General features: G+C 48.7%; 1 protein-coding gene across 1 annotated transcript in view; it reads right to left on the bottom strand.

Moving 5' to 3' along the window:
* The window catches only part of MAB21L4 (mab-21 like 4), a 69548-nt gene extending 45243 nt beyond the window's left edge, over nucleotides 1-24305 (bottom strand). The window contains exon 1 of the mRNA XM_068112888.2: nucleotides 24070-24305. Coding sequence (XP_067968989.2) covers nucleotides 24070-24186 — 117 coding nt within the window. The 5' untranslated portion in view covers nucleotides 24187-24305. The remainder of the gene's footprint in view (nucleotides 1-24069) is intronic.
* Between the last annotated feature and the right edge of the window lie 2088 nt (nucleotides 24306-26393).

The following is a 26393-nucleotide window of genomic DNA, read 5'->3' as shown; positions in this document are numbered from 1 at the left end:
AACGCCAACTATCTTATATATTAGGCCCAGTTGAGGTCATATTTGAAGTTCTGGAGATTGAACTTCTTCTAGTGGCTCATCATGGAAATAGATAGGTGGATTCATTTGATGTTCGTTCAGGAGTGACAAGGATTTTAATCTGCTCTGTATCCTCAATCAATTACGTAGGGAAGTGGAGAATTCATGGAACACCTTACCCCTCGGTGTCTTGAAAAAAACAATGACATGGGCGGAGTCTAGAGCGGCAAATTTGATTGGTCGTAATGACATAAACTGCAGTAATATTTTGTCTAAGGACAAGTACTGGTAAACAGACGGATTTTGAAAGTGGCAATGAGGCAATTTGTGTTCTACAATGATCAATTATATAATTCAATTTAAATAAAATAATGAATTTAAAGATCTTGGAAAAATTAATTCGGAAGTTTACCGCCATTGATGCAGCGTCTATTACACCACCCGAGTTGACATGTTACATCAGTTCTTCGTGCCTGTTGTTTGCATCCTTTATGACGTCCTTAAAAACAGTAGGTTTCCTGTCTGGAATGATTTTCAATTTGGTTTGATTGCCTGCAGACAGGCGGACAGTGTAAAAAACATTATCTCGCTCTCCGCACGTGCGCGGTCGGGACAAATTCAGAGCCAAGGTACTGCTAAACTGCAGGTTTGATTTCTGATTCATGTTCAAAATACTGCATAACATTCAATCTAAATCAAGTTATTCCTCAATCATAAACTGACGACGTTTGTAGACAGAAAGACAGACAGACAGAAATTGAACCAAATGCTTAACCCTACTTTTTGCTTCGCTTGCACAGCATAAACCACATTTCAAATCTGGCCTCCAAAGCCAGTCGCCGACTGGGCATCCTCCGTCGTGCGAAGTCCTTCCTTGGCACACCTGAGCTCCTCACCACATACAAAACTTTCATCCGCAGCTCAATGGAATACTGCTCTCCCCTCTGGGCCGGTGCGCCTGCCTCACACCTAGCTCGTCTTCATGCTGTTGAAACCAAAGCGTTCAGAATCATTGGAATCTCCCGCGATGAAGCTAACTCCAAGGGCCTTTCACTCACTCACCGCAGGCAGGTTGGTGGTCTTTCCGTCTTCTACCGACTCATCTCCGGCTTTGCCCCCCCAGCTCTCTCTGGGCTCTGTCCCCCAAATATTCCTACAGGTCGCACAAGATCTGCCTGCAACCCTCTTATGGTTAAACTGCCAAAATCAAGACTGTCTGCTCACCTTCACTCCTTCATTCCTCTTTTCTCCCACCTCTGGAACAAACTCCCTCACTCTCTTCAATCCCACTCCTCCCTCCAGGTCTTTAAAACAGCTGTTCACCACCATCTCTTATCTTCCCCCATCCAAAACCTTGATCTTTTCTACCCCCACTAATTTCACCCCAAATCCACTTTTTTGAAATACCAACTTCTTTCCTGGAAGTCCTTGGTGTCCTTGTGTTTTATACTTCTCCCACCCCCCCCCCCCCTTCCCACGCCTCCTCCCCCCAAGCCCTCTCCCTCCCACACATCTCGCGATGTCCCTGCTCTCAAATGTTGTGTTTGTGTGCTTCCCCTTCTCTCCCCATCTTGTCTACCGCTCCCTCTTTTTATATATTTTGTTTGTCTGTTTGATTTGTTTGTGTGATAAATGTTAGCTCTTTCACGAGCCTCGATTCTGTATACAAAAAAAAACAAGTACAAAAAGTTTTAATTAAAACAAAAGCCGCGTCGATGTTACACAATGCCTAGATGCAGCGTTGCCTATAACGTTGATGTTATAGGCACAGGACATTCCTATTGATTCGATTACTTGATGTTATTTTTGTGCAAAGTGAAAATATATCTCGGCAATTTCCCGTGTGTGGCGAATAATTTTTAATATATCTCGGCATTTTCCCGTCTGTTATTTCAGGCGGTGTATGACTGACCATGCCACGATTTAAAAAATATATATCTCAGCAATTTCCCGTGTGTGGCGACACGTGAACGAAGCTATGCTCCTCTCTCCATATTATTGTGACGACGTATAAATTAAATATTTCATCGTGACGATTGTCATCAAATGGACGAATTTTTAATATATCTCGGCATTTTCCCGTCTGTTATTTCGGGCGGTGTATGACTGACCATGCCGCGATTTAAACAAAATATATATATCTCGGCATTTTCCCGTCTCTTATTTCGGGCGGTGTATGACTGACCATGCCGCGATTAAAAAAAAAAAAATCTCAATGGACTTGAAGTTACAGGCCTTTGAGAATTCATTTCGTTCTATAAAGGGCAACTTTCATCGGATTTTCTTCCAGTTTTTTTTCAACCGAGTCTAAAACTATGTTAGCGACTGTGAAAAATGAAATGATATATCGAATTTGATTTGAAATAAAACTGTGTGAGAGGAAGACACCACGGGCCTACAAAACAGGCCTCAAAGCTATGCGAGTTAATAAAATGGTGGATATTTGTTTATATGAAGGCTCTCCCAGAATGGGTGGAGCTATGGTTCCCAGAATGGGTGGAGCTTTGAGGTTTTGTCTTCTCTGCAAGAACAAGAAGAAGAAGAACAACAACAACAACAGCAGAGGGCACTCTATGAGCAGCGTCTGTGACGCGGCTAAAAAAAAAATGGCGGACATTTTGGCTCCTCTGCATTCACACCATTGTGTTTCCTTTCTCCCCGCTCCACCCAATTCCCATCCCAAGGTAAGTTAATGGATAGCCACTTATCTCCTCAATGTCATGGCGATTTCTAATGTTCTCGATCGAAGGTAAATAGTGTGATTTTGGACATAGCCCCCATCGACAAAATACGATATTGTACAAGTCTTTTTTGAAAGTTGTTAACAATAAATGGGAATGATGCCACACAATTGCAGAAGGCACACACAGATGACAGGTGTATAAAATTTGCACCACACCGTACAATGCTTTTGTAAAGCTCGTGTCCCTTGTCAATGTCCTGGGCGTACGAGCCAATATATATGTTTTAGGGGGGTTGGCTACACATTTGCCCGAATGATGGTTACGTTGCGCGAATGTACATTTCACTGGTACACAGATGTACTACAGGAAGTAATGTCACTTCCCCCAAGCTCAGTGGCTGTATGTGTATGTTATTCATCTGTTTGTCCATCTGTTAAAGGTGTGAGGTGTGGGGTGTGCGTCTGTGTGTGTTAGCTCCATTATAAGCTAACAGTACGAGTACGAGTCGAAAAAAGTCACTTAAATCACAACAATGATATACAACAAACAACAACATGCATTTTAAGGCCATTTTCCCTGCTAGAGCAGGGGTTAGCCTTGCGGTCCCCATGACAATCTTCTCCATCTTGCCCTATTTTCTGCATCTCTCCTTGTTAACCCCCTTGCCCGCATTTCTTCTTCCACCATCTTTAGCCAAGTCTTTCTCGGTCTGCCCCGTCCTCTACTTCCTTCTACATTAATTTCCATCACTCTTCTCAACCAGTCACTTTCATCCTTCCTCAACACATGACCAAACCATCTCAACCTGTTCCTCTTCACAGCATCCATCAAATCACAAGAATGATATATAGTCACAAAATTTAAAACAAGATTTAACAAAGGGAATTTATCCTTTAGAAGGAGGATTAACTATTCTTCCTGCGACCAAATATGTCAATAATCCTTTTCATGTGATTTTCAATTGTTCTGTTTGAATGGGCATGTTTGATATTGTATGGGAAATAATGTCGAGGCGTATATGGTGGTACAAGTACTGTTTATACAGTTTGGTCTGAGGTTTTACTTCATTTCCCATGGCGGTGCGGAGATATATGTTTTCACACGTCTTAATGTACTGAAGGCTCTCTGCTGTGCATGTTGTGGCTGGAATTGTAGCTGGAGTCGTTGCAGCTCTGCATAGCTCATGGTAAAACCTCCTGGAGCTTGTTTTGGTGGTGACCTTTACAGCCATTGCTGCATTTGTCATATCTGAATCCGATGGGTTTTATGGAGGAAATTATTGAATATCATTTTCTCATTTTTGAGAAGTTCTCCGTCCATTGTGTAAAATGAGGAGATAATTTCGAGGCTGTTCATTGATGGTGCTGTGCTCACAATTTCCCTATCATCAGCCATTTGTGGTGTCAGCATATGCGTCATACGCATTCTAGGATGGAAATGTCATTTTGAAGGTGCTTGAGTGTGGGTCGGCAATCGAACATCTGTCATCTCGTGATATTTTATTATCTCACGATATTTTGTCATCCTGATATTTTTATGCCTCCGGCCCCGAAGGTGGCCGGAGGCATTATGTTGTCCGGATGTCCGTCCGTCCGTCCGTCCATACGGGCTGAACCTCGTTTTCCTCAGCAACCACATGTTCAATTGAGACGAAACTTTCAGGGTAGGAGTGACACCTACGCAGAATGTTTTTATGATAATTGTGATGTCATAGGTCACGTGGTATGGCAGCCATCTTGGATTAAACGCAAATAATTAAAAAATTATTTATCGGAAACTGCTGAATGGAAAAATTTGAAACTGGGCACATTGTCAAGTACTTCCAATAGGGAACAAAAGCATGATAATGAGGACATCATAGGTGAAGTGGTATACCAGCCAAAAATGTTGTAATCGAATTCCTTATCCTAAAAATCTGAAATTGCATGCACATGATCTTTAACTTTTTGTATTGAAATAGTAAATTTATGACATCATAGGTCACATGGTTTGGCGGCCATATTGGATTTAACCCAAAACCTTTAAAAAAACATCTTCTCCCAAACCACCAAATCGATTGACTCAAAACTTTACATGTGTTATTGACTAGGCATGTCGATTAAAGTTGATCACGAAAATATCATTGGTCACATGGTGTGGCAGACATATTGGATTGAAGGAAATATTAAATAATTATATCTCTGAAACTGCTTACCCTATCGATGCTAAATTTTACAAATATCATCGAACACCATTGTTGCATAAAGTTTGAAAATGATGACATCGTAGGTCATGTGGTTTGGCAGCCATCTCGGATAGAAAAACGAACCTTATCCGATCAACACTAAATTTCACAAATGTGATCCCCGACATATACATATGCAGTGTATACATTTTTTAGGTCATATGTCACGTGGTGTGGCAGTCATATTAGCTTGAAAGCCAATATTTAAAAAAAATACTTCTCTGAAACCACTTCACCGATCTTTGTGAAACCTGTCATGGCTGGTGAAAATGTGATACTTGAAAACAGCTGAAGGGATTTAAATCAAACTTGTTTATTTTTAGGACAGTGAACGAAGGCATCTACCCATTGTGGGACGATGCGGAGGCATATTGGTGACACAGTCACAGTCACATTTTTTTTTTTTTGTTTTGTTTTGTATACAAGATCGAGGCTCGTGAAAGAGCGAACATTAATCACACAGAAAGACAAACCGACACAAAAACATATAACATCGGGAGCGGTAGACAAGATGGGGAGAGAGGGGGAAGGACACAAACACAACATTTCAGAGCAGGGACCGAGAGACATGGAGACATCGAGAGATCTGAGAGAGGGCGAGGGCTTTGGGGGGTGGGGGGGGGGGGGCATGGGAAGGGAGGGGGGTGGGAGAGGTATAAAACATATGGACACGGCCAGGACTTCCAGGAAAGAAGTTGGAATTTCAAACAAGGTGGATCTGGGGTGAATTAGCGGGGGTAGAAAAGATCAAGGTTTTGGATGGGGGAAGATAAGAGATGGTGGTGACCAGCTGTTTTAAAGACCTGGAGGGAGGAGTGGGATTGAAGGGAGTGAGGGAGTTTGTTCCAGAGGCGGGAGAAAAGAGGAATGAAAGAGTGAAGGTTATTTTTATTTTTATTTTTTTTGCCGAGAGCCGAGGTGAGCAGAGAGCCGAGATTTCGGCAGTTTAACCATCAGAGGGTTGCTGGCAGATCTTGTGCGACCTGTAGGAATATTTGGGGGACAGAGCACAGAGAGAGCTGGGGGTGCAAGGCCGGAGAGGAGTCGGTAGAAGACAGAAAGACCACCTACCTGCCTGCGGTGAGTGAGTGAAAGGCCCTCAGAGAGAGCTTCAAAGCGGGAGATTCCAATAATTCTGAAAGCTTTGGTTTCAACAGCGTGAAGCCGAGCTAGGTGTGAGGCAGGAGCACCGGCCCATAGGGGAGAACAGTATTCCATTGAGCTGCAGATGAAAGCCTTGTATGTGGTGAGGAGCTCAGGTGTGCCGAGGAAGGACTTCGCACGACGGAGGATGCCCAGTCGGCGACTGGCTTTGGAGGCCAGCTTGGAAATGTGGTTTTCCCAAGAAAGATCATGGCAGATACTGAGACCCAAAAGCTTGAGCGACAGAACTTCTTGGAGAGGATTGTTGAGAAAGTAGATGGGAGGGTTGTCCAGTCGATCTTTTCGGAGAGACATAGTAAGAGTGTGAGATTTGTCAGGATTGAAAGACATGTTCCACTTGTTTGACCAGTCTGTGATTTTGTCCAAGTCTTCAGAGAGTGAGGAGGCTGCAGACTGCCGATCTGAGGGAAGAGGAATGGAGCGGCAGAGAGGGGAGTCATCAGCAAAGAGATAGAGAGGATTTTCAAGAGTCAGAGAGATCATTGATACAACAACAACAACATGCATTTTAAAGGCCATTTTCCTTGCTAGAGCGGGGGTTAGCCTTGCAGTCCCCGTGACAATCTTCTCCATTTTGCCCTATTTTCTGCATCTCTCCTTGTTAACCCCCTTGCCCGCATTTCTTCTTCCACCATCTTTAGCCAAGTCTTTCTCGGTCTTCCCCGTCTTCTACTTCGTTCTACATTCATTTCCATCACTCTTCTCAACCAGTCACTTTCATCCTTCCTCAACACATGACCAAACCATCTCAACCTGTTCCTTTTCACAGCATCAATCACAGGCTCTATTCCCATCATCTTTCGCAATTCATCATTTGTCTTCCTCTCTCTCAACGATACTCCGCACATCCGTCGAACCATTCGCATTTCCACCCTTTCCAACCTTCGTTGCTGCTCTACGTTCATTACCCATGTCTCGCTCCCATAAATCATAACACTTCTCACACATGCAGCATACACCTTTCCCTTCAGCTTCAACGACACTCCCCTCATCATCAGCATGCCACACAATTCCCGAAACTTCTTCCATGCACATCTCACTCGAGCAACCGTTGCCGAGTCTGATCCACCTTCTCCATTCAGCATGTCTCCGAGGTAGCAAAATGTTTTCACACCTTCCAGCTTCACGCCGTCTCCAAGATCCAACTCAACATTTCCTCCATCTGCAGCTCCCTCTGTGCACACCTTACATTTGAATATAGCTGCCACACTGGTTAATGACCCTCTCAGACCACTACATTTTTGATGAACCCACTCAGCGCACATTGTACACTGAATGGAGTTCACTCCGACACCCTTCCTACACACAGCACAGGGCCACTTCCCAGTTCTTTCCACCTCACCACATGCTATACCACTTGCCATCACCTTCGTCTTTCCGATATTCACCTTCAGACCTTTTGTCTCCATACATTCCTTCCACGTGTTCATCTTTTCCTTCAGTCCATCCATACTTTCCGCAATCAACACCAGATCATCTGCATACAACAACTCCCACGGTAAACCCTCCTTTACGTTCTGAGCCAGCACCTCAATCACAGCTACAAATAGTAGTGGACTTAGTACCGACCCCGATGCACTCCCACCTTCACCTCAAACTCACCACTGTTCCCGTCCTTCGTCCTTACAGCTGTGCGCGCTCTTTTGTACATTGCCATCACTACTCTGATCAACCATTCCTCCACTCCTAACTTCCTCAATGCCCATGTCAATACTTTGAGTGGAACCCGATCGAATGCTTTCTCCAGATCAACAAACCCAAGAAACAACTTCCTCCTCTTCTCCATGTACTTCTCCTGCAACTGCCTCACAATGAAAAGCACGTCTGTCGTTCCTCTTCCTGGCATAAATCCAAACTGCATTTCATCGATCTTCACTTTCTTCCTTATCCTCCTCTCCAACACCCTTTCCAATACCTTCATTCCATGCTCCAATAACTTTATCGCTCGGTACGAGCCACTCTCCAGAGGGTCACCTTTCCCCTTTTATATAGGGACGAGGGTACTCAGTTCCCAATCCACTGGAATGCAGCCTTCTTTCACCACCAGATTACAGATCTCTGTCATTCTCTTCACACCCCAACTTCCTGCTGCCTTCAACATATCTCCCACAACTCCTGTCAGCCCTCCCGCTTTTCTACCCTTCATTGCTTTTATCGCTTCCTCAACTTCCTTCTCAGTTATCTTCTCTGCCGGTCCTAAAACTGGGTTACTCTCTATGTTGCCATCCCATTCATTCTCTGTATTCAACAGCATTTCCATATATCTTTTCCATCTTCCTTTAATTCCATCTGGGTCGACAACGATTTGTCCCACTTCATCCTTCAAGCAACTCACCCCCATCACATCACACCTCTCTTTCGCTATCTGCTTTGCAATCCTGAATACTGCTTTCTGACCCTCTTCCGAATCCAAGCGTTCTCCGAACATTTTCCTACATGCCTCCTGCGCCTTTGCTACCTCTTTCTTTGCAGCCTTCCTGGCTGCCTTATAACTTTCATGCTCTGCTGTTTCTGCTCCCGTACCCTTCGCCTTCTGCCACTCCTTGAACTTCTTCCTCTTCTCGTCAATCCTCTTTCCAACTTCATCATCCCACCACCATGTTTCCGAGTGCCTCGGCGGTCCTTTTGTCCATCCACATACCTCACCAACGGCTCCCAACAGACTAGCTTTCATTGACATCCAACCACTATCAAGCTCAACCACATCATCCTCTACCCTACTCAGCCTCTTTTTTAATGCCTCCCTCACTGTCACCTCTTTCAACCTCCACACCTTCATTCTCGGTTGGTACTTCACCCGCCGAGCTCTCCTCGCACCTTTCACCCTTACGTCGCAGACAACCAAGTGGTGCTGTGAAACAGCCTCCTCCCCCAGGATCACCTTTGTGTCTCGGAGGTGCCCCCTATCTCGCCTACGCACCATCAGGTAGCCAACGGTTGTCGTCGACCCACCTGACGTGTATGTAACAAGCTTATTATCCTCTTTCTGGAACTGAGTATTACAAATCAACAAATCAGCTCCATCAGCAAACTCCAAAATCCTTTCACCTTAATCCATTTCTCACACCATATCGGTAACCCCCATGAACTCCGTCAAAACCATCCATACTCCTTCCCACATGTCCATTTAGGTCTCCTCCTACCACAACAACTTCCTCATCTTTCACGTTTTCCATCAGCTTCTCTATCGCACACCAGAACTTGTCCTTCTCTTCATCGCTTCAACCAACCTGCGGAGCATATCCCGAGATGACGTTCACCAAGAGCTTTCCAATCATCATTTTCACCATCATCAACCTATCACTCACTCTAGTCACACTCACCACACTGTCTACAAACTCCTCAGAAAACAGGACACCAACACCATTCACGCCCTCCAGGCACCCTTGCCACACAAACTTGTATTTCTGTCCCTGCCGACCCTTCACCATTCTCACACCACTTCCCTTCCATCTCGTCTCTTGCACACAACATATGTCCACTCTTCTTCTGACCAATACTTCCACCACTTCTCCTGATCTCCCTGTCATTGTCCCTACATTCCATGTCCCAAACCTCAGAAACCGAACGCCACTTCGGGCTGTACCCTGCCCACATGTAGTTGTAATTGTCATGGTTCTCTTTTTGAGGCAATGTTTTTATGGCCGGATGCCCTTCCTGACGCCAAAGAGAGATCATTGATGAAGACCAGAAAAAGCACAGGGCCCAGAACACTGCCTTGGGGAACTCCAGCCTGAACAGGAAGAGGAGATGAGAGAAACCCATTCAGGGCCACACGTTGACGACGACTAGAGAGGAAGTCAGCCAGCCATGCGTGGAGATTTCCATGGATACCAAAGGAGGAGAGTTTGGTGAGCAGAGCGGGGTGCCAGACCGTATCGAAGGCACGTGATATGTCGAGGGAGACAGCTCTAATTTCCTGTTTGGCACTGAGGACCTCCATCCATTGTTGAGACAGCAGAAGCAGCATGTCCAGAGTAGAGTGACCCGGTCTGAAACCAAATTGATGCTCAGAGATCAAGCCATTGGAGAAGAGGAAAGATTTCATATCCGAAGCAATGATGGATTCCATGACTTTGCTGATAATTGGGAGAAGGCTGATTGGTCTGTAGTTGCTAGGATCTGTTTTTGCACCTTTTTGTGCAAAGCAGTGATGTTGGCTGATTTCCAAGCAGATGGCAGTTGACCTTGAGCAAAAGAGAGGGTGAAGAGAACAGAGAGAGGGTGAGATAGAGCGGCAGAGCAGGATTTTAGGACCCGTGGGCTGATGCTGTCGGGTCCAGTTGCAGAATCAGAGTCGAGGGTTGACAGAAACTTTTCCACCTTGTCAGGAGGAAAGGACACGGAGTCCAGGAGCAGCTGGGTACGACTGGGTATGATGGGTCCAGAGAGGGATGGGTTTGGGTCACAAGATTTAGAGGCAAACACAGAGTTGAGGCATTCAGCTTTTTCACGTGCGGAGTCAGCTGTGTAGCCGTTTGAGGTAAGGGAGGGGATGGAGGGGGAACAAACACCAGAAACGGATTTGACCAGACGCCACCAGGATTTGGAAGAGGGAGACAGATAAGAGAGTTCGGTCTTGAGAACAGAGAGATATTGTTTCCTGGCTCTCCTGAGGGTGGACACACACTTGTTTCGGGCTTTGTGAAAGGAAATGAGATTTCCTTCTATTGGATTTGCTTTCCAGGAGACGAAGGCAAGTTGTTTCTGGGCAACAGCCTCACCACAAGATTCCGTGTACCATGGACGGGAGGAAGGGTATGACAACTGAAGACGAGATGGGATAAATCTGTGCATGAGGGAGAGCAATTTACTTTGGAAGAATTCCCAGGATGAGTTGCTGTCAGAGGTGGTAGAGATGGGAGACCAGTCTAGATGATTGATGGCTGCTTGAAGACCGTGCCAGTTGGCCTGAGTGAAATGCCAGACTCGTCGACGCTGAGCAGGCTCCCTGAGAATGGTCAGAGAGATGTCCACTTTAACAAGGACATGATCAGATGATCCGATTGGCGCAGAAGAAGAGCAGCAGACATTTTCAGGGAAGTTAGTCATAACCAAGTCCAGAAGAGAAGATGCTCCGTTGACTGAGATCCGGGTCAGGAAATTGACAGATTGTGTCAGTCCCAGTGAGTCGCAGAAGTCCTTTGCTGAGGAGCCATGGCTGGTGAGGGAGGTACCCACACCCAGCCAACTGGCATGATGACAGTTGAAATCACCACAGATGAGGAAGAGAGAGTTGGGATGAGTAGATAGAAGTTGGTCCATATTATCAGACAGCGAGATGTAGATGGAGTCATCACTGTTTGGTGGACGGTACAACACACATATGAACAAGAGGTGGGAGCGAAGGGGAAGCCGTAGCCAGAAGTATTCCTGGGGGTGAGGTGGAGAGAGTACAGTGCAGGGCGAGTGAGGAAGAGAGTTTTTGATAAAGATAGCAACCCCACCTCCAGGATGAGGCTCAGGTCTATCATACCGGAGGAGGGAGTAACCCGGGAGAGATACTAAGGAATCAGAGACATCATGAAGGAGGAAAATTTCTGTTAAGCAGATCACGTCTGGTTTGACAGAAGCAACCTGTACGGAGAGATCAGTTAAGTTTGAACGAAGGCCCCGGATGTTTGAGGTCCATACCGTTAATGAAGAGGAAGGGAGAGCATCGGATACAGAACAGGGGGGAGGAGGGGCAGGGTAAGATGTGGAAGAGGTGGAAGAGGTAGGGAGAGCTGTTGAAGGTGTGTCAGAGATTTCAGAATAGCTCGGAGAAAGGGAAGGATGGGGCGGACAAAAGGTTTGATGGTGATTGGGTGAGGCACAATGAGGTGTTATTTGAGGAGGGGGAAGAGCGAGGCAGAAGGTTGGGGGAGATGGAGGTGAGAGTTGGAAGGGGGAAGAAGCGGGGAGGACGCTTTGAGGAGGGGAGTGAGAGGGGGGAAATTGAGAAGAAATGAGGGTGGGGAGATTTGAAGGGGAGGGGCGAGGGGGGAGTTTGGGAGGGAAGGGACAAGGGGAGGGATTTGAAAGGGATGGGATATGGGGGAGATTTGGAGGGGAGGGGTGAGGGATGAGTCTAGGAGGGGAGGGGCGAGGGGGAGTCTTGGAGGGGAGGGGTGAGGGGGTAGTTTAGGAGGGAGGGGCAAGGGGGGAGATTTGAAAGGGATGGGTGATGGGGAGGATTAGGAGGGGAGGGGAAAGGGGGAAGATTTGAAAGGGATGGGTGATGGGGAAGATTTGGAGGGGAGGGGTGATGGGGAAGATTTGGAGGGGAGGGGTTATGGGGAAGATTTGGAGGGGAGGGGTGAGATTTGATTTTAGAAAGTGTACGATTAATGGGAAACGAACATTTATTGCAAAATGAGTTTCTTGTGACCTTCGAGTCAAAAATACGTTTAAGGACGCTGGATGGAGGATGGAGTACAGGAGAGTTTAGGGAATGTATAAAAAGGCACTATAAGAGATGGAATTTTTTTTTGGGATGAATAGATTTGGTGAGCAAGTCGAAAGCAGCCTTTTAAAGAAGAAGAAGAAAAGGGTGTTATAATATATGACGGAATACATAACTTGAGGGGAAAGTGTAAACATTGAAGGTTAATAACAGTGAAAACTATTTGGGGAAATGGGGGAGAAACACGTGGTCGAAGAACGAACGAACGAATAAGAATGAATAACGAATGAGAACAGAGAAGGCAATGGGTTTTTTTTGGTTTTTTTGAGTTGAGATTTACACAAGGAAGTAGGCTATGGGGTGAAAAGACTGGGAAAACAGAGAACGAAAGTTATTGGATCACAAACGACGGACCGCTGAGAGAAAAACAAAGCCTCAAGGTTGTACAGTGTACACTGTACAAGGCCTCAAGACACGACACGAATTAACACGATTTTCAATACAGGTATGAAGGATTTGCACCGAAAATCTTCCTCGGGACACAATATACGTACGTACACACCATAAAATAAATACAGTTATAACGAAAATACAAATGGGAACAATTACTTAACTTCGATTTCAAATCGCTCGCGACGCGGCAAAGGCCTTGCTCGCGACGCGGCAAACAGACGATTAATTTATGAAAGATAAACACCGAGGGTGTAGTTATGTCTGAAATATAGAAGCTATGCTAGCTTTTGGGGGATAATTTGCTCCTCCTGACCTCCTTCTCCCCTCCCGCCCCCTTCCGGTTGGTCACAGTGGATGATTTCTCAATGTGAAACTAGAAGAAAATTGCACCAGTATTTCATATTCAGCAATTACGCATGGGTTATTATGGAATAAACAGATAAAGCTTATAGATGTTTAAAACGAGGAGGCTACATCATAATATAAAGCAACTAAAAAGCATCTCAAAATGCAAAGCCTATCCATGTGCAAAGCTTTATTATCGAACTAAACTTGATGATAACACCAGCAAAATAATTTTTAAAATTTCATTAATTGCTGCTCTTCATATTCTCAAAAACCAGCCTCGGTGGTGTAATAATAATAATAATAATAATAATAATAATAATAACTAGCCGAAACCCGTGGAACATCCACGGAAGGGAGGATGTGGTGTATGGGTAGAGTGTACCATTATGGATGGCATAGGGGATTTGCTTGTCCGAGTAAGAGTTAGGAAGAAAGATGAAAATGAAGAGTGCATATATGAACAACGATCGTCGACACCGGCACAAATGCATGCTCTGGATTGTCCACTCAGTGGATGGCTTGCTTTCGCCTTCGCCTGTCCAATCAGCGGACGGCTTGCTTCGCCTTCGCCCAGCAGACGCCAATACGATGGCGTCGTATCGGCAGTTAATCGGATGCTTTTGGGCCCCAACGTCGGCTAATTCAGATTTTTCGAGTATGGCTGTACGTGCTAAACAAAGAGCGCGGTTCGTAGATCGTAAATCCATTAGTGCCGTGGGCATCGGGTCACTGGGTGCGGCGTAAAAGGGATAACAAAGTCGAGTCCTTACGCTATTATTATATAGATAATAATAATAAAGGAGTCTTATATAGCCCCATCAAGCAGAGTTAACGACCCTCGTGGTGCTTTACATTATCATGCGAACGCACACACACCGCACACACATACACAAACATACACACACACAGACACACCTTCACTCTTGCCCTATTCCTCTCCCTCCCCATTCAAAACCCACAGATGTGTACTCTCCCCTCCTCCTCCCACTCCCTCCCACACACACGTACACAGACTACTCTCGATCTCTGTCCCACCTCAAACCAAAGGGAAAACAGGACTTAGACTTTGAAAGACTTGTGAAACAGATAGGTTTTGAGGGAGGTTTTAAAGGCAGGAAGAGAGTCAACATGTCGAAAAGAGGAAGGCAAGTCATTCCAGAGCAGAGGTGCAGCAAATGAAAAGGATTTCTCGCCAAATTACTTGGTGCTGGTGCGCGGCAGTTCTAAGGGCACAGAGTCGTCGCTTGAACGAAGCTGTCGCCGAGGTACATAGAGAGTGAGCAAATCGGAGAGATAGTGAGGTCCCGCTCCACAATGATTTATACAATAGTGTGTAAATTTTGTATTGCACACGAGCAGAGAGGCAGCCAGTGTAAAGATTCAAGGAGCGGAGTAACATGGTCAGACTTCTTCGCCTTACAGACAAGACGAGCGGCAGCGTTTTGAAACTTTTGTAACTTATCCAAGAGAAACTGAGGGCAGCCAGCATACAAAGAATTACAGTAGTCCAGCCTTGAGAGGACAAGGGCACAGACCAGAGTTAGAGCAGCCTGAGGAGTAAGAAAGTGGTGAATGGATGCGATCTTTCGCAGCTGAAAGTATGCTGATTTGCAAGTTACAAGTACTTGCTTGGAAAATGTCATGTTACAGTCGAAAACCACACCAAGGTTCTTGGCCGACGAAACAAAGTTTACATCGGTTTCACCAACATGAATAGTGGTAGGAAGTAAACATTGTAGAGGACATCTGTGCGATCTTACAATCAAAGACTCTGTTTTAGCATCGTTCAGCTGAAGTTTGTTTTGGGTCATCCACGCCTTCACGTCGGCAATACAGCCTTCTAACACTTCAACAGTGGGCACGATTGGTTGAATCGTGCTTCCTTTGTACAGCTGATTGTCGTCCGCAAAGGCGTGGTGATCAACTGAATGTCTGGCAACAAGATCAAATAGAGGCTGAGTGTACAAAAGAAAGAGGATAGGTCCCAGGACTGAGCCCTGGGGAACGCCAAAGGAAAGCGGAGAAAGGGCTGATTTCTGGCCATTGACAACAACTGTTTGCACTCTATCAGTAAGATAGGACATCAGCCAAGAAAGGGGAGTACCAGTTATACCAAATGTGGGTTCAAGACGACGAATTAAGACACTATGGTCAATCGTGTCAAAGGCGGCAGAAAAGTCTAAAAGAGCAAGAGCGGAAACCTTACCACAGTCAAGAGAGGTCAGAAGATCATTGGTTATTCTTAGGAGAGCGGTCTCGGTGCTGTGGCCTGGTCTATATGCCGACTGGCGAGAATTGAAAAGATTATTTGAAACTAGATGGTCATTCATCTGTGATAGCACAATTATTTCTGTGATCTTTGACAGGAAAGACAGGTTGGAGATAGGACGGTAATTTTTCATGTCGTTAAGGTCAAGGGTGGGCTTTTTAAGAAGTGGTTTAACAAAAGTTTGCTTAAAGAGAGGCAGAAATGAACCCGTAGTCAGAGAATCATTGATAACTGCAGTAATAAATGGGAGGAGGGTGTCCAAACACTCAATGAAGAAATCGGTGGGAAGGGGGTCAAGATCACATGTTTTTGTGTTTGACTTGAGGATTGTACATTTGACAATTTCCTCAGTAACAGGAGTAAACGAACTAAGAGGTCGTCCGTGAAAGCAGTGTTCAGCATCATCGAAGGAAAGGAGTGACTGCTTGTCAAGATTGTTTCTTATTGACTGAATTTTATTGTGAAAGAAATGCAGGAAGCATTGGGGTAGTTCGTTTTGAGGAAATACAGTGGGAAGAACGGATTTATTTTTGGTGGCAAACAGGCGGTTGGTAATGCTGAACAGTTGCTTGCAGGAGGAGCTCCTAGTAATCCGCTCAGAAATATGTGACGTTTTTGCTTTCAGAATGATTTTTATGACGAGTCTTTTAGCTATGTTATACAACTGTTTATGGACTGTGAGGCCAGTCTTCAGCCACTGTCTCTCGGCACGTCGTCGTTCCTTTTTGGCAGCCCTGACTTCGTCGCTGACTGCGCTGAACCACGGAGTACTCCTGCATCTGGGAACGGCGCGCCGTGTCGCTGGAGCATGACAGTCCAACGCTGTGCGGAGGCAACAGTCGAGGTCTTCTGCAGTGACATAGGAACGGCCAGAGAGACGTGTGTGAAGGTCCTCTTTAAAGGCGGAACGGTCGATGGCGCGAATGTTGCGGGCAGTGATAAAGGTGGGCTGAAGACGAGGAACAGCAATACTCAGGTGGCTGGTGACACAGAAGTGGTCTGACGCAATAGCACAGGTCACTGATGTGGACTGCACCAACTGATCATCGCATCTGTGCACTAACCAATCCAGGATGTGTCCTTTAACATGTGTAGGTTGGGAGACAGACTGAGACAGACTAAAAGTAGAAAGGAGGTCAATGATCTTTGAAGTGAGAGGATGTTGTGGTTGGTCGTAGTGGACGTTGAAATCTACAAGAATAAAGACGAAACCAGGAAGAGTATTGCAGTGGTCGAGCAGATTAGGAATCTGGGTCACGAACATAGAGTCAGTAAGCTTGTTTTTCCGGTTAGGTGGAGGTCGGTAGAGGCAGAAGAAATGAAGAGTGTTTTCTGACAGAGTGAAGGTGACATGGGCTAGCTCGTAGGATGAATGGTCGAACGAAAAAGTGTGGTGAAGGAGACAAAGGGAGAGAAGTTGTCTCTGTAAATAACATCCACACCCCCACCCCTAGAGGAGCGAGGAAATGACTGCAGGGTGTATCCAGGTGGGGTGAGATCAGCACATCTCGCTTCGTCGCCACTGGGTCGGAGCCAAGTTTCGGTCAGAAAAAGCACGTCGATGTCGTTATCTTGAATAAAAGAGGTAATTTCGGTTCGCTTGTCAGGACTACTTACAGACTGAGCATTGAATAAGGCGAGAGACAGGTCAGAACGGTGTTGTTTTGGTGCTGTGTATGTTCTACAGGGATAGATGAGGTTATTGAAGTTGACAGGGGACACTTTTTCGCAGGAATTATTAAAATGTGGGCTGGGCCGTCGCTGGTCGCGAAGAGAAATCACAATCGGTATTTTTCTCTGCTTTCTCCTCCCGCCTCGCTTTGTGCGTTTTCTCGGGAGACCAATGCCGATTTCAAGTTCTCTGAGGCCTGAGACGAGTCCAGGAGTCAATCGAGTGGTGTTGTTCAAAGACAAAAGTTTTTGCCGAGTGTAGCGAATAAGCCTCGGGACAGAGGAGTTAGAGCGGATAGTCGAGCTTGGTACATGCAGCGCTGCGTTCCGGGGATGTGGTGAGCGGTTGGGCGAGCGGTGGGGCGAGCGGTGGGGCGAGCGATGGGTACTCACAGTTCGAAATTGTCAACTTTATGGGGAGTAAAAACCAAAGTACTGCAAATCTCACGGGCAGTCACGCCGCCAGAAGCCAGGAAACGAAACAGGGATCCATCACAGTCATTGACAAAGCACAACACAACAGCACACGCTAAATCCAACGGAATCAATCAAAAACACAAGACGACCGATTCAGCTCAGCCTGCTAGGCGAGTGATCCGGAAGCGGAGGCGTAATGACCTAGACCTAGAGTGTCCGCACCGATTCTTGGGAGGTCAGTGGTTCAAACCCTGATCGAATCATACCAAAGACTTCATTTAAAAAATACAAGACCGATAGTCAAACAACAGCGTAGCCGGGCTTGGATCTGCTGAGTGGAGGATCTACTGTCTCCCTGTCATGTGACCAGACCCTCAGCTCTGATTGGTGGATGCTTGTGAGGAACATACATACATACATACATACATACATACATACACTGGGCAGACAGGCAAACGCTGTTCAAGACAGCATTGACTACAGGCTACAGCGTAAAAATATGGCTGCCAAACCATGTGACCAATGACGTCATCAATTTTTCTTTTCTGAACCAATTTAGCCATAGATATAGAGTACTTTACAATGAACCACCTTTCAATTTTTTATATGGAGTGGTTTCGGAGATATAGAGGTGCAAAGTTTTACGGGTTTTTCCAAGATGGAGCCTATACCACGTGACATATGACGTCATAATTATTTTATAACTCTGCAGGAGGCACTCCTATGGTGAAAATTTCATGACAATCCGACCAATGGTTGCAGAAAAAATGAATTTTAAAGAGAATAAACCCACAAAATGCCGGCGGAAGGGACATACATACATAATACATAAAACCACCGTTTAGAGGCCATTTTTCCCCGCAAAGTGGGGGTTGGCCTTTTCGGGGACCGTGGTTGTTGTTGTTTTTTGGTCCCCTTTTTGAAGCAATGTTTTACGGCCGGATGCCCTTCCTGCCGCCAACCCTGTTTGTCGCCTTTTTACGATAAACAGGGAATTACCAGTGTACTGGTACTCAATTTGCCGACCTCGGAAGGATGACAGGCTGAGTCAACCCCCCTGGAATACATACATATGGACAGAAAAACGCTGTTCCAGACGGCATGGCACTTAGGGCTACTATACGCTGTAAAAATTGTGCGTACTGATTCCTTGCTTGATGCTCATCATTTAAGAGGATAGAGCATGGACAAACAGCGCTTGGAAGGCAATGGCAAACACCCAGTATACCCTTAGGCAAGAAACTGCTTTGGCAGCACCAATGCTCTGTAAAGAGTATGGTACAGCACGTCAACATCAAAAAAATGTTATTGTAGCGGCTACCGCTGGGTTTTCACAATCGCCTTGCACCTATCAAGGACGCGGAGCGATCACCATGCCGGGCTCGTCCAGGACGCCCGGGCAGGCCCGCGCTCAACTTGCCAGGCCTCGGTCGGGACGCCCGGGCATGCCCGGGCATGCCCGGGCAGGCTCGCCCTCAACTTGCCAGGCCGCAGCCAGGACGCTGGGCCACGCCCCCTCTCGCCTTTCCTGGGCAAACGCTCCGGGATAATATGTATATATATTGCTGCCCAATAAACGGGTTTTCAGAGTGCCTGAGTGTTTGGTTTGATTAAAGCAACTCGGATGAATTCCAGCTTTTTGTCGCGTCCATTCTTCCGATCGACGTGGGAGCCCCAGCTCCTTCATTGGTGACCTACCGACATGGACACGGCAGTCGCCCTTAAACTGCCTACCTTCTGGGAGGCTCACGCGGCGGTTTGGTTCGCACAGGCGGATTCCCTGTTCGCCCTGCGAGGCATCACGGCCGACGACACCCGCTTCCACCATGTGGTAGCAGCGCTCGGTTCGGCCACCGCGGCCTGTGCCCTGAGCCTCCTCGAGAGCCCGCCAGCCGCTGACAAATACGGCGCGATTAAGAAGCTTCTCCTCGACGCTTTCGCCCTCCCATCGGCGGAGCGCGCACGGCGCCTGCTCGACCTGCCCGAGCTCGGCGACACGCGCCCTTCCGAGCGAATGGACTACATGCTTTCACTGCTCGGCGAGCACTCTCCGGCATTCCTGTTCCGGGAGCTGTTCCTCCGTCAGCTGCCTAACCCGGTACGCCTCGCCCTGGCAAGCACGACGATCACAGATCCCCGGGCCCTTGCCAGAGAAGCCGACAAGATCTCCGCCGCAGGACAGCGCATCGCAGCGGCGACATGGGACCCACCGCCGTCCGACGCAACACCCATGGCGCCCGAGCACCCGGCACGGTCGACGACCGAACTGCCGACGCAATTGGCGGCCGCTACACCGAGCCGACCACCTCCAGCACGACGACCGGGGCCTCCACCTGACCAAGCGTGGTGTTACTATCATGCCAGGTTCGGACAGAAGGCCCGGACATGCCGACCCCCGTGCACCTTCGGCAGGCCGGGAAACGGCCGGGCCGGCGTTCATTACCAGCCATGAGCGCTGGCCACACGTGCAACTTACTGTTCATCACGGATAAAGCGTCCGGACGGCGCTTCCTGTGCGACACCGGCGCCCAACTGAGCGTCATACCCGCCTCTGACCAGGACAGGCAATCCGCGGTTTGCGGCCCCTCCTTGGTTGCGGCCAACGGATCGACCATCCGCACCTTCGGCCCGCGCAACGTCACCCTCTGCTTCGGCGGCCAACGCTTTGCTTGGACGTTTGTAACTGCAAACGTGCCCATGGCTCTGCTAGGCGCCGACTTCCTCTGCGCACACGGACTGCTGGTGGACGTCCAACGGCGTCGTTTAATCAACGCCGAAACCTTCAGCTCCCTGGTATGCACATTGAGCAGCTCCGCGCCGACCGAGCTGGCATGCGCCGTCCTGGCGGCGAACGAGTTTGCTCGCCTGCTCACGGAGTTCCCGGCCCTCACGCGGCCGACGTTTTCGGCCGTCGCAGTACGGCATGGGATCGAGCACCACATACCAACCACGGGCCCGCCGGTCTACGCCAGGGCCCGCCGCCTCGACCCAGCCAAGCTCGCCGTGGCAAAGGCCGAATTCGACGCATTGGAGCACCTCGGCATCGTGCGGCGCTCCGATAGCGCGTGGGCCTCGTCACTGCACATCGTGCCAAAGCCGGGGGGTGGATGGCGCCCGTGTGGCGACTACCACCGTCTCAATGACGCTACCACCCCCGACAGGTACCCGATCCCGCATATCCAAGACTTCTCCGCCCGTCTGGCGGGACGGGTCATTTTTTCGAAAATTGATCTCATACAGGGATATCACCATGTACCTGTCAGGGCGGCCGACGTCCCTAAAACGGCAGTCATCACGCCGTTCGGCTTATTCGAATTTTTGCGGATGCCGTTTGGTCTCAAGAACGTGGCTCAGGCGTTCCAGCGCTTGATGGACGGCGTGCTGCGTGACCTGCCGTTCCTTTTCGTTTACCTGGACGACATCCTCCTTGCCAGCACGTCCCGGGCCGAGCACCTCCTCCACCTCCGAACACTGTTCGGGCGCCTCAGCGAGCACAGCCTCATCGTCAACCCGGCCAAATGCCACTTCGGCACGACGGCCGTTGATTTTTTGGGCCACCACATCACCAAGAACGGGGCCGTGCCGCTGCCAACCAAGGTCGAGGCCATCACCACGTTCCCGCGTCCCCGCACCATAAAGGCCCTGCAGGAATTCCTGGGAATGGTGAATTTTTATCACCGCTTCGTGCCCCGCGCTGCTCAACTCATGCGGCCCCTCTACGAAGCCCTCCGGGGCAAGCCGGCCAAGCACGACATCGCCTGGTCCGCAGCAATGGATGCGGCCTTCCAAAGCTCAAAGCGGGCCCTCGCCGACGCAACACTGCTCGCTCACCCGGTGCTCAACGCTCCCATCGCCCTCACCACGGATGCCTCCGACTACGCGGTGGGCGCCGTACATGAGCAATGGGTGAACGGGGTTTGGCAGCCACTCGCTTTTTTCAGCCGGCAGCTCCGGCCGAACGAGCTCAAATACAGCACGTTTGACCGGGAGCTCCTCGGTCTACACCTGGCCGTCCGCCATTTCCGCCACCTCCTGGAGGGCCGACCTTTCACGGCGTTCGTCGACCACAAGCCGTTGGTTTACACCATGGCCAAGGTCACGGAGCCGTGGTCGGCCCGCCAACAGCGCCACCTCTCCGCCGTGTCGGAGTTTACCACGGACATCCGCCACGTCGCCGGCAAAAACAACGCCGTGGCCGACTGTCTTTCCCGGGCCAGCGCGAACGCGGTCCACCTGGGCGTGGACTTTGCGCTTATGGCGGCGGACCAAACCACCGACACCACGGTGCAAGCCCTCCGGGCGGCGGACACGGGCCTCCGCCTGGCCGACATCCCCTTCGCGGACACTGTCCTGCTCTGCGACGTCTCCCAAGGCCAGCCTCGCCCCATCGTGCCCGTCACCTGGCAACGCCGCATCTTCGCCTCCCTCCACGGCCTTTCCCACCCGGGCCGGAAAGCTTCCCAGAAGCTGGTGTCGGCGCGATTCGTCTGGCACGGCCTTCGTCGGGACGTCCGCGATTGGACCAGCACCTGCACGGCCTGCCAACGGGCCAAGGTCCACCGACACACCCAGGCCCCGCTGGCACCTTTCACCGTGCCCGAACGACGTTTCGACCACGTCAACGTGGATCTGGTGGGCCCCCTCCCCCCGTCACGGGGGTTCACACACCTGCTCACCATGGTGGACAGGACCACCAGGTGGCCGGAGGCCGTTCCCCTCGTCTCCACCACCACCGCCGACGTGGCGCAGGCTTTCATCGCCACCTGGGTCGCCCGCTTCGGCGCACCGGCCGACATCTCATCAGACCGCGGACCACAGTTCACCTCCGAGCTGTGGGGCGCGGTCGCCCGCAACCTGGGGGTCAAGCTCCACCGTACTACGGCCTACCACCCCCAAGCAAACGGGTTGTGCGAGCGATTCCACCGCTCCATGAAGGCCGCGCTCATGGCCGGCCTTCAAGACGGCGGTTGGGCCGACCGGCTGCCGTGGGTCCTTTTGGGCCTCCGCACGGCCCCCAAGGAGGACCTCCAGGCATCCACCGCCGAGCTTGTCTATGGCCAGGCGCTACGCGTCCCGGGCGAATTCGTGCCCGACGCTACCAGTCCCTGGTCCGCAGCTCACCAGCGCTCGGACCTCCAGGAGGCCGCCCAACGGTTTGCCCCCGTGCCAACATCCCACCACGGTGACCCCCAGTCCTACGTCCCCCCAGCACTTCGCACAGCGGAGTATGTTTTTGTGCGTCACGACGCACATCGGGGGCCACTCCGGCCGCCGTACGACGGGCCCTTCCGGGTGCTGCGACGGGACGACAAGTCGTTCGTCATCGACATCGGCGGCAGGTCGGACCGGATTGCGGTGGACCGCCTCAAGCCGGCGCACGTGGACGTCGACCACCCACCACGGGTGGCCCTTCCGCCGCGGCGAGGCCGCCCCCCGTCCACGGTGCCCCCCACTCGACCGCCCACCACCACACCGGACCCCCTCCCACGACCCGCCAGGGGTCGCTTCGGCCGGGTCATCAGGACCCCCCTCAAATTGACCCTGCCGGTGCAAGTCGATTCTGGGGGGACGTGTGTAGCGGCTACCGCTGGGTTTTCACAATCGCCTTGCACCTATCAAGGACGCGGAGCGATCACCATGCCGGGCTCGTCCAGGACGCCCGGGCAGGCCCGCGCTCAACTTGCCAGGCCTCGGTCGGGACGCCCGGGCATGCCCGGGCAGGCTCGCCCTCAACTTGCCAGGCCGCTGGGCCACGCCCCCTCTCGCCTTTCCTGGGCAAACGCTCCGGGATAATATGTATATATATTGCTGCCCGATAAACGGGCTTTTCAGAGTGCCTGAGTGTTTGGTTTGATTAAAGCAACTCGGATGAATTCCAGCTTTTTGTCGCGTCCATTCTTCCGATCGACGTGGGAGCCCCAGCTCCTTCATTATCATGATAAAGGTTTACAGCCTTATGTCCCAATTGGGATGAAGAGGATAAGTAAGTAAAGGTTTGTTGAAAATTTGATGACAAAACTCAAATTGTAAATATCAAAACACGGAAGTGATTACAAAACCCGGCCGTCTCGTGCTGAACAAAGGCGGACGGACTAATAATGCCTATTTCTACTTACTGTCACTTTGGCATTTGACATTTTGACACAATTATTAATTAGTGTTCTTGATATTCTCATAATAAAGGTTTGTTGAAAATTTGATGACAAAACTCAAATGAAAAAAAAAAGCACACACACACACACACACACACACACACACACACACACACACACACACACACACACACACACACACACACACACACACACACACACACACACACACACTTACAAACGCTCATCTCCCGCTACATGGCGGACGGGCTAATTCGCTCAAAAAGGAAGGGATTAAAGAAGTAATATGTAATGTACATGTGTATAAGAATGCTGGTATATACCTTGTCCACCAGAAGTATAATTTCCTCCATTTCTGTCATTGTCTCGCTCTGTCTTATCTGCACTGCTGCCAGGTATCGTCGAAACCATTTTTCCTTGTCCGTTTCTACAGCCCACATGTCGAGGTGAACTGGTGGACTGAGTCTTATGGACCAGTCCTTTACACCTGTTCGTCGAACTAGTGCGGATCCTGCTCTGAATCAGGAAAGAGAATTTTAACTTACAAGCTACCACACCCAGTAACAACACCTGGTTAACGTCATCAAGTGTCCCATAAAAAAAAAAAAATCAAATTCCCAAACAAATTCCATCTTTCAAGTTTGTTTTCACCTAAATTTAGAGCAGATTAACGTGTTTGGGGAGTCCTGGCGTTGTACTAGAAGTACAAAGTAGATAAGTAGATAAGACACAAAACATGTCTTCAACCATCCTGTGCTGGAGACATGGTGGATTTTGTTAACTTGTCAAAATTCCAACAAACATATCAAACCTTGGGCGCAGATGATTGATGCATGTAACCACTGCAAATTGGTGATGACGTCATTCAGATTTGTTATGTCATACATTGTCACGTCATTGGTCTGAAGGGGGAAAAAAGTGGAAAACGATTTTATATTTCACAAAGTTCGAATTCTTGCAACATCAACAAACTTTATGGAAAAATAACCAATATCGTATAGGACAACTTACATCTTTTACAATGTTCTGATGCTAGAGCTAGGTAGGCCTTGCCTTAAATAGGTGTCATGTGATTTGATCATCATTGTTTCTATCTGTGTGCACAACTTGCTGAGAATTTACAGTTTGGTTTGAAGTTTACACTTCGAGTGGAAACTTTCTTGGTCCCAAACACCAAAACTATTTCAAGGGTCAGCCATCATCGGAATAGCTTACGGCAAGTGTTTTATGACCTCGATGGTTCAAATGATGTGGATTTTCCTGAACGTGGGAGAACCATCAGTGCACATCACTAGATTGACGGTTCTTCTTCTTCTTCTTTAATATGCAGCAGCATGGCTGCGAGTGGCATGTGCCGATGATGCAGTGCCCCTTGTAGGTTAGCGCAGGAATTTGGAAATTGACCATGGTGCCGGAGATAGCTCATCGACTCTTCGCGAAGTACACCATAGGATTTTAAATGTTGGTTTGCCACCAACTGTAATTCTGGCAGACAATAGGACGCACACATTTATCTGCCTCGGACACTCAATTGGCAGATGGCGGACTTGTATGTTGTTTCAGTGTGTGATTATTTTGTATGGAAGGAAAAGACTTTCGAGGCGTTCAGAATCGGAGTCAATCCTTTATTTCCTCCGCCACCAAAGGTGGATGGAGGTTATGTTTTCACCGCTGTCTGTCTGTTTGTCCGTTTGTGAACAAAATATCTCAAAATGTTGTGGACGGATTCGGACGAAATTTGGCAGAGATGTAGCGTATGTGACAAGGACGAAATGATTAGATTTTGGTGAAGATCCGGATTCGGATACTAGAATTTTAAAAAGTGATTCTTCACAATTGGGAGATCGGGCCAAAAACAATACATAGCAGGATATCTCAAAAAGTTATTGATGGATTTGGACGAAACCTGGTGGATAGATTGGGTGTGCGACAAGGAAGAATCGTTTCAATTTGGGTGAAGATCCGGATCCGGATCTGGCTAGTATAATTTTTTAAGTGATTCTTCCCCATTGAGTGATATGGCCAACCAGGTGAAAGACGTGATTGGAGGAGAAGAAAGGAAGGATGCGCATGCGCAGAAGGGAGAAAATGCCGAAGAAGGAAAACCTCTTGATTCTCGTTCCTGTTGCTGTTTACGGAATCTACGGACACTACATTTGTACTAGTACCGACTGCAAAGCCGCAATGAGCCGGCGAAGCCAAAACCTCTTGCCACTATTTTACCCATCACTATGGCATCAGTAGGTTAGGTAGTTGGTAGTAGGTAGGTGTAGTAGGTACCGTACCTGGTAAGACTTGGTAAAAGAGAAGAGCAGACAGTCCTCCCCAATGGCAATACCTGCATACAATAAATGTCACAAGAAGCTTAAGGAAGTAACTATACGATGTGCTAGCTTAAGGCCTATTTTAAGAAATTTTAACTGGGCTTAACATACGTTTTCACAGTAAGTGTGTAGTCTTCTAACTTCAGTTGCTGTCAGGCGCCACGGCTGGTTCTCTGACCCTCCGGGCACGGCAGCTTCCTCCACCAGAAGATGTTAGCTTGCAGTGATTAATTCGGTGAATTCCGTCTCAACTTCGGATATTTCCGGCCGTGAAAAACTATCCGTATTTCTAAACTAAATATGTAAACCGCTTATACCATATT

Source organism: Myxine glutinosa, chromosome 4, assembly GCF_964187855.1.
Source record: "Myxine glutinosa chromosome 4, kmMyxGlut1.1, whole genome shotgun sequence".
Classification (NCBI taxonomy): domain Eukaryota; kingdom Metazoa; phylum Chordata; class Myxini; order Myxiniformes; family Myxinidae; genus Myxine; species Myxine glutinosa.
This window is presented reverse-complemented; position numbering and strand designations above follow the sequence as displayed.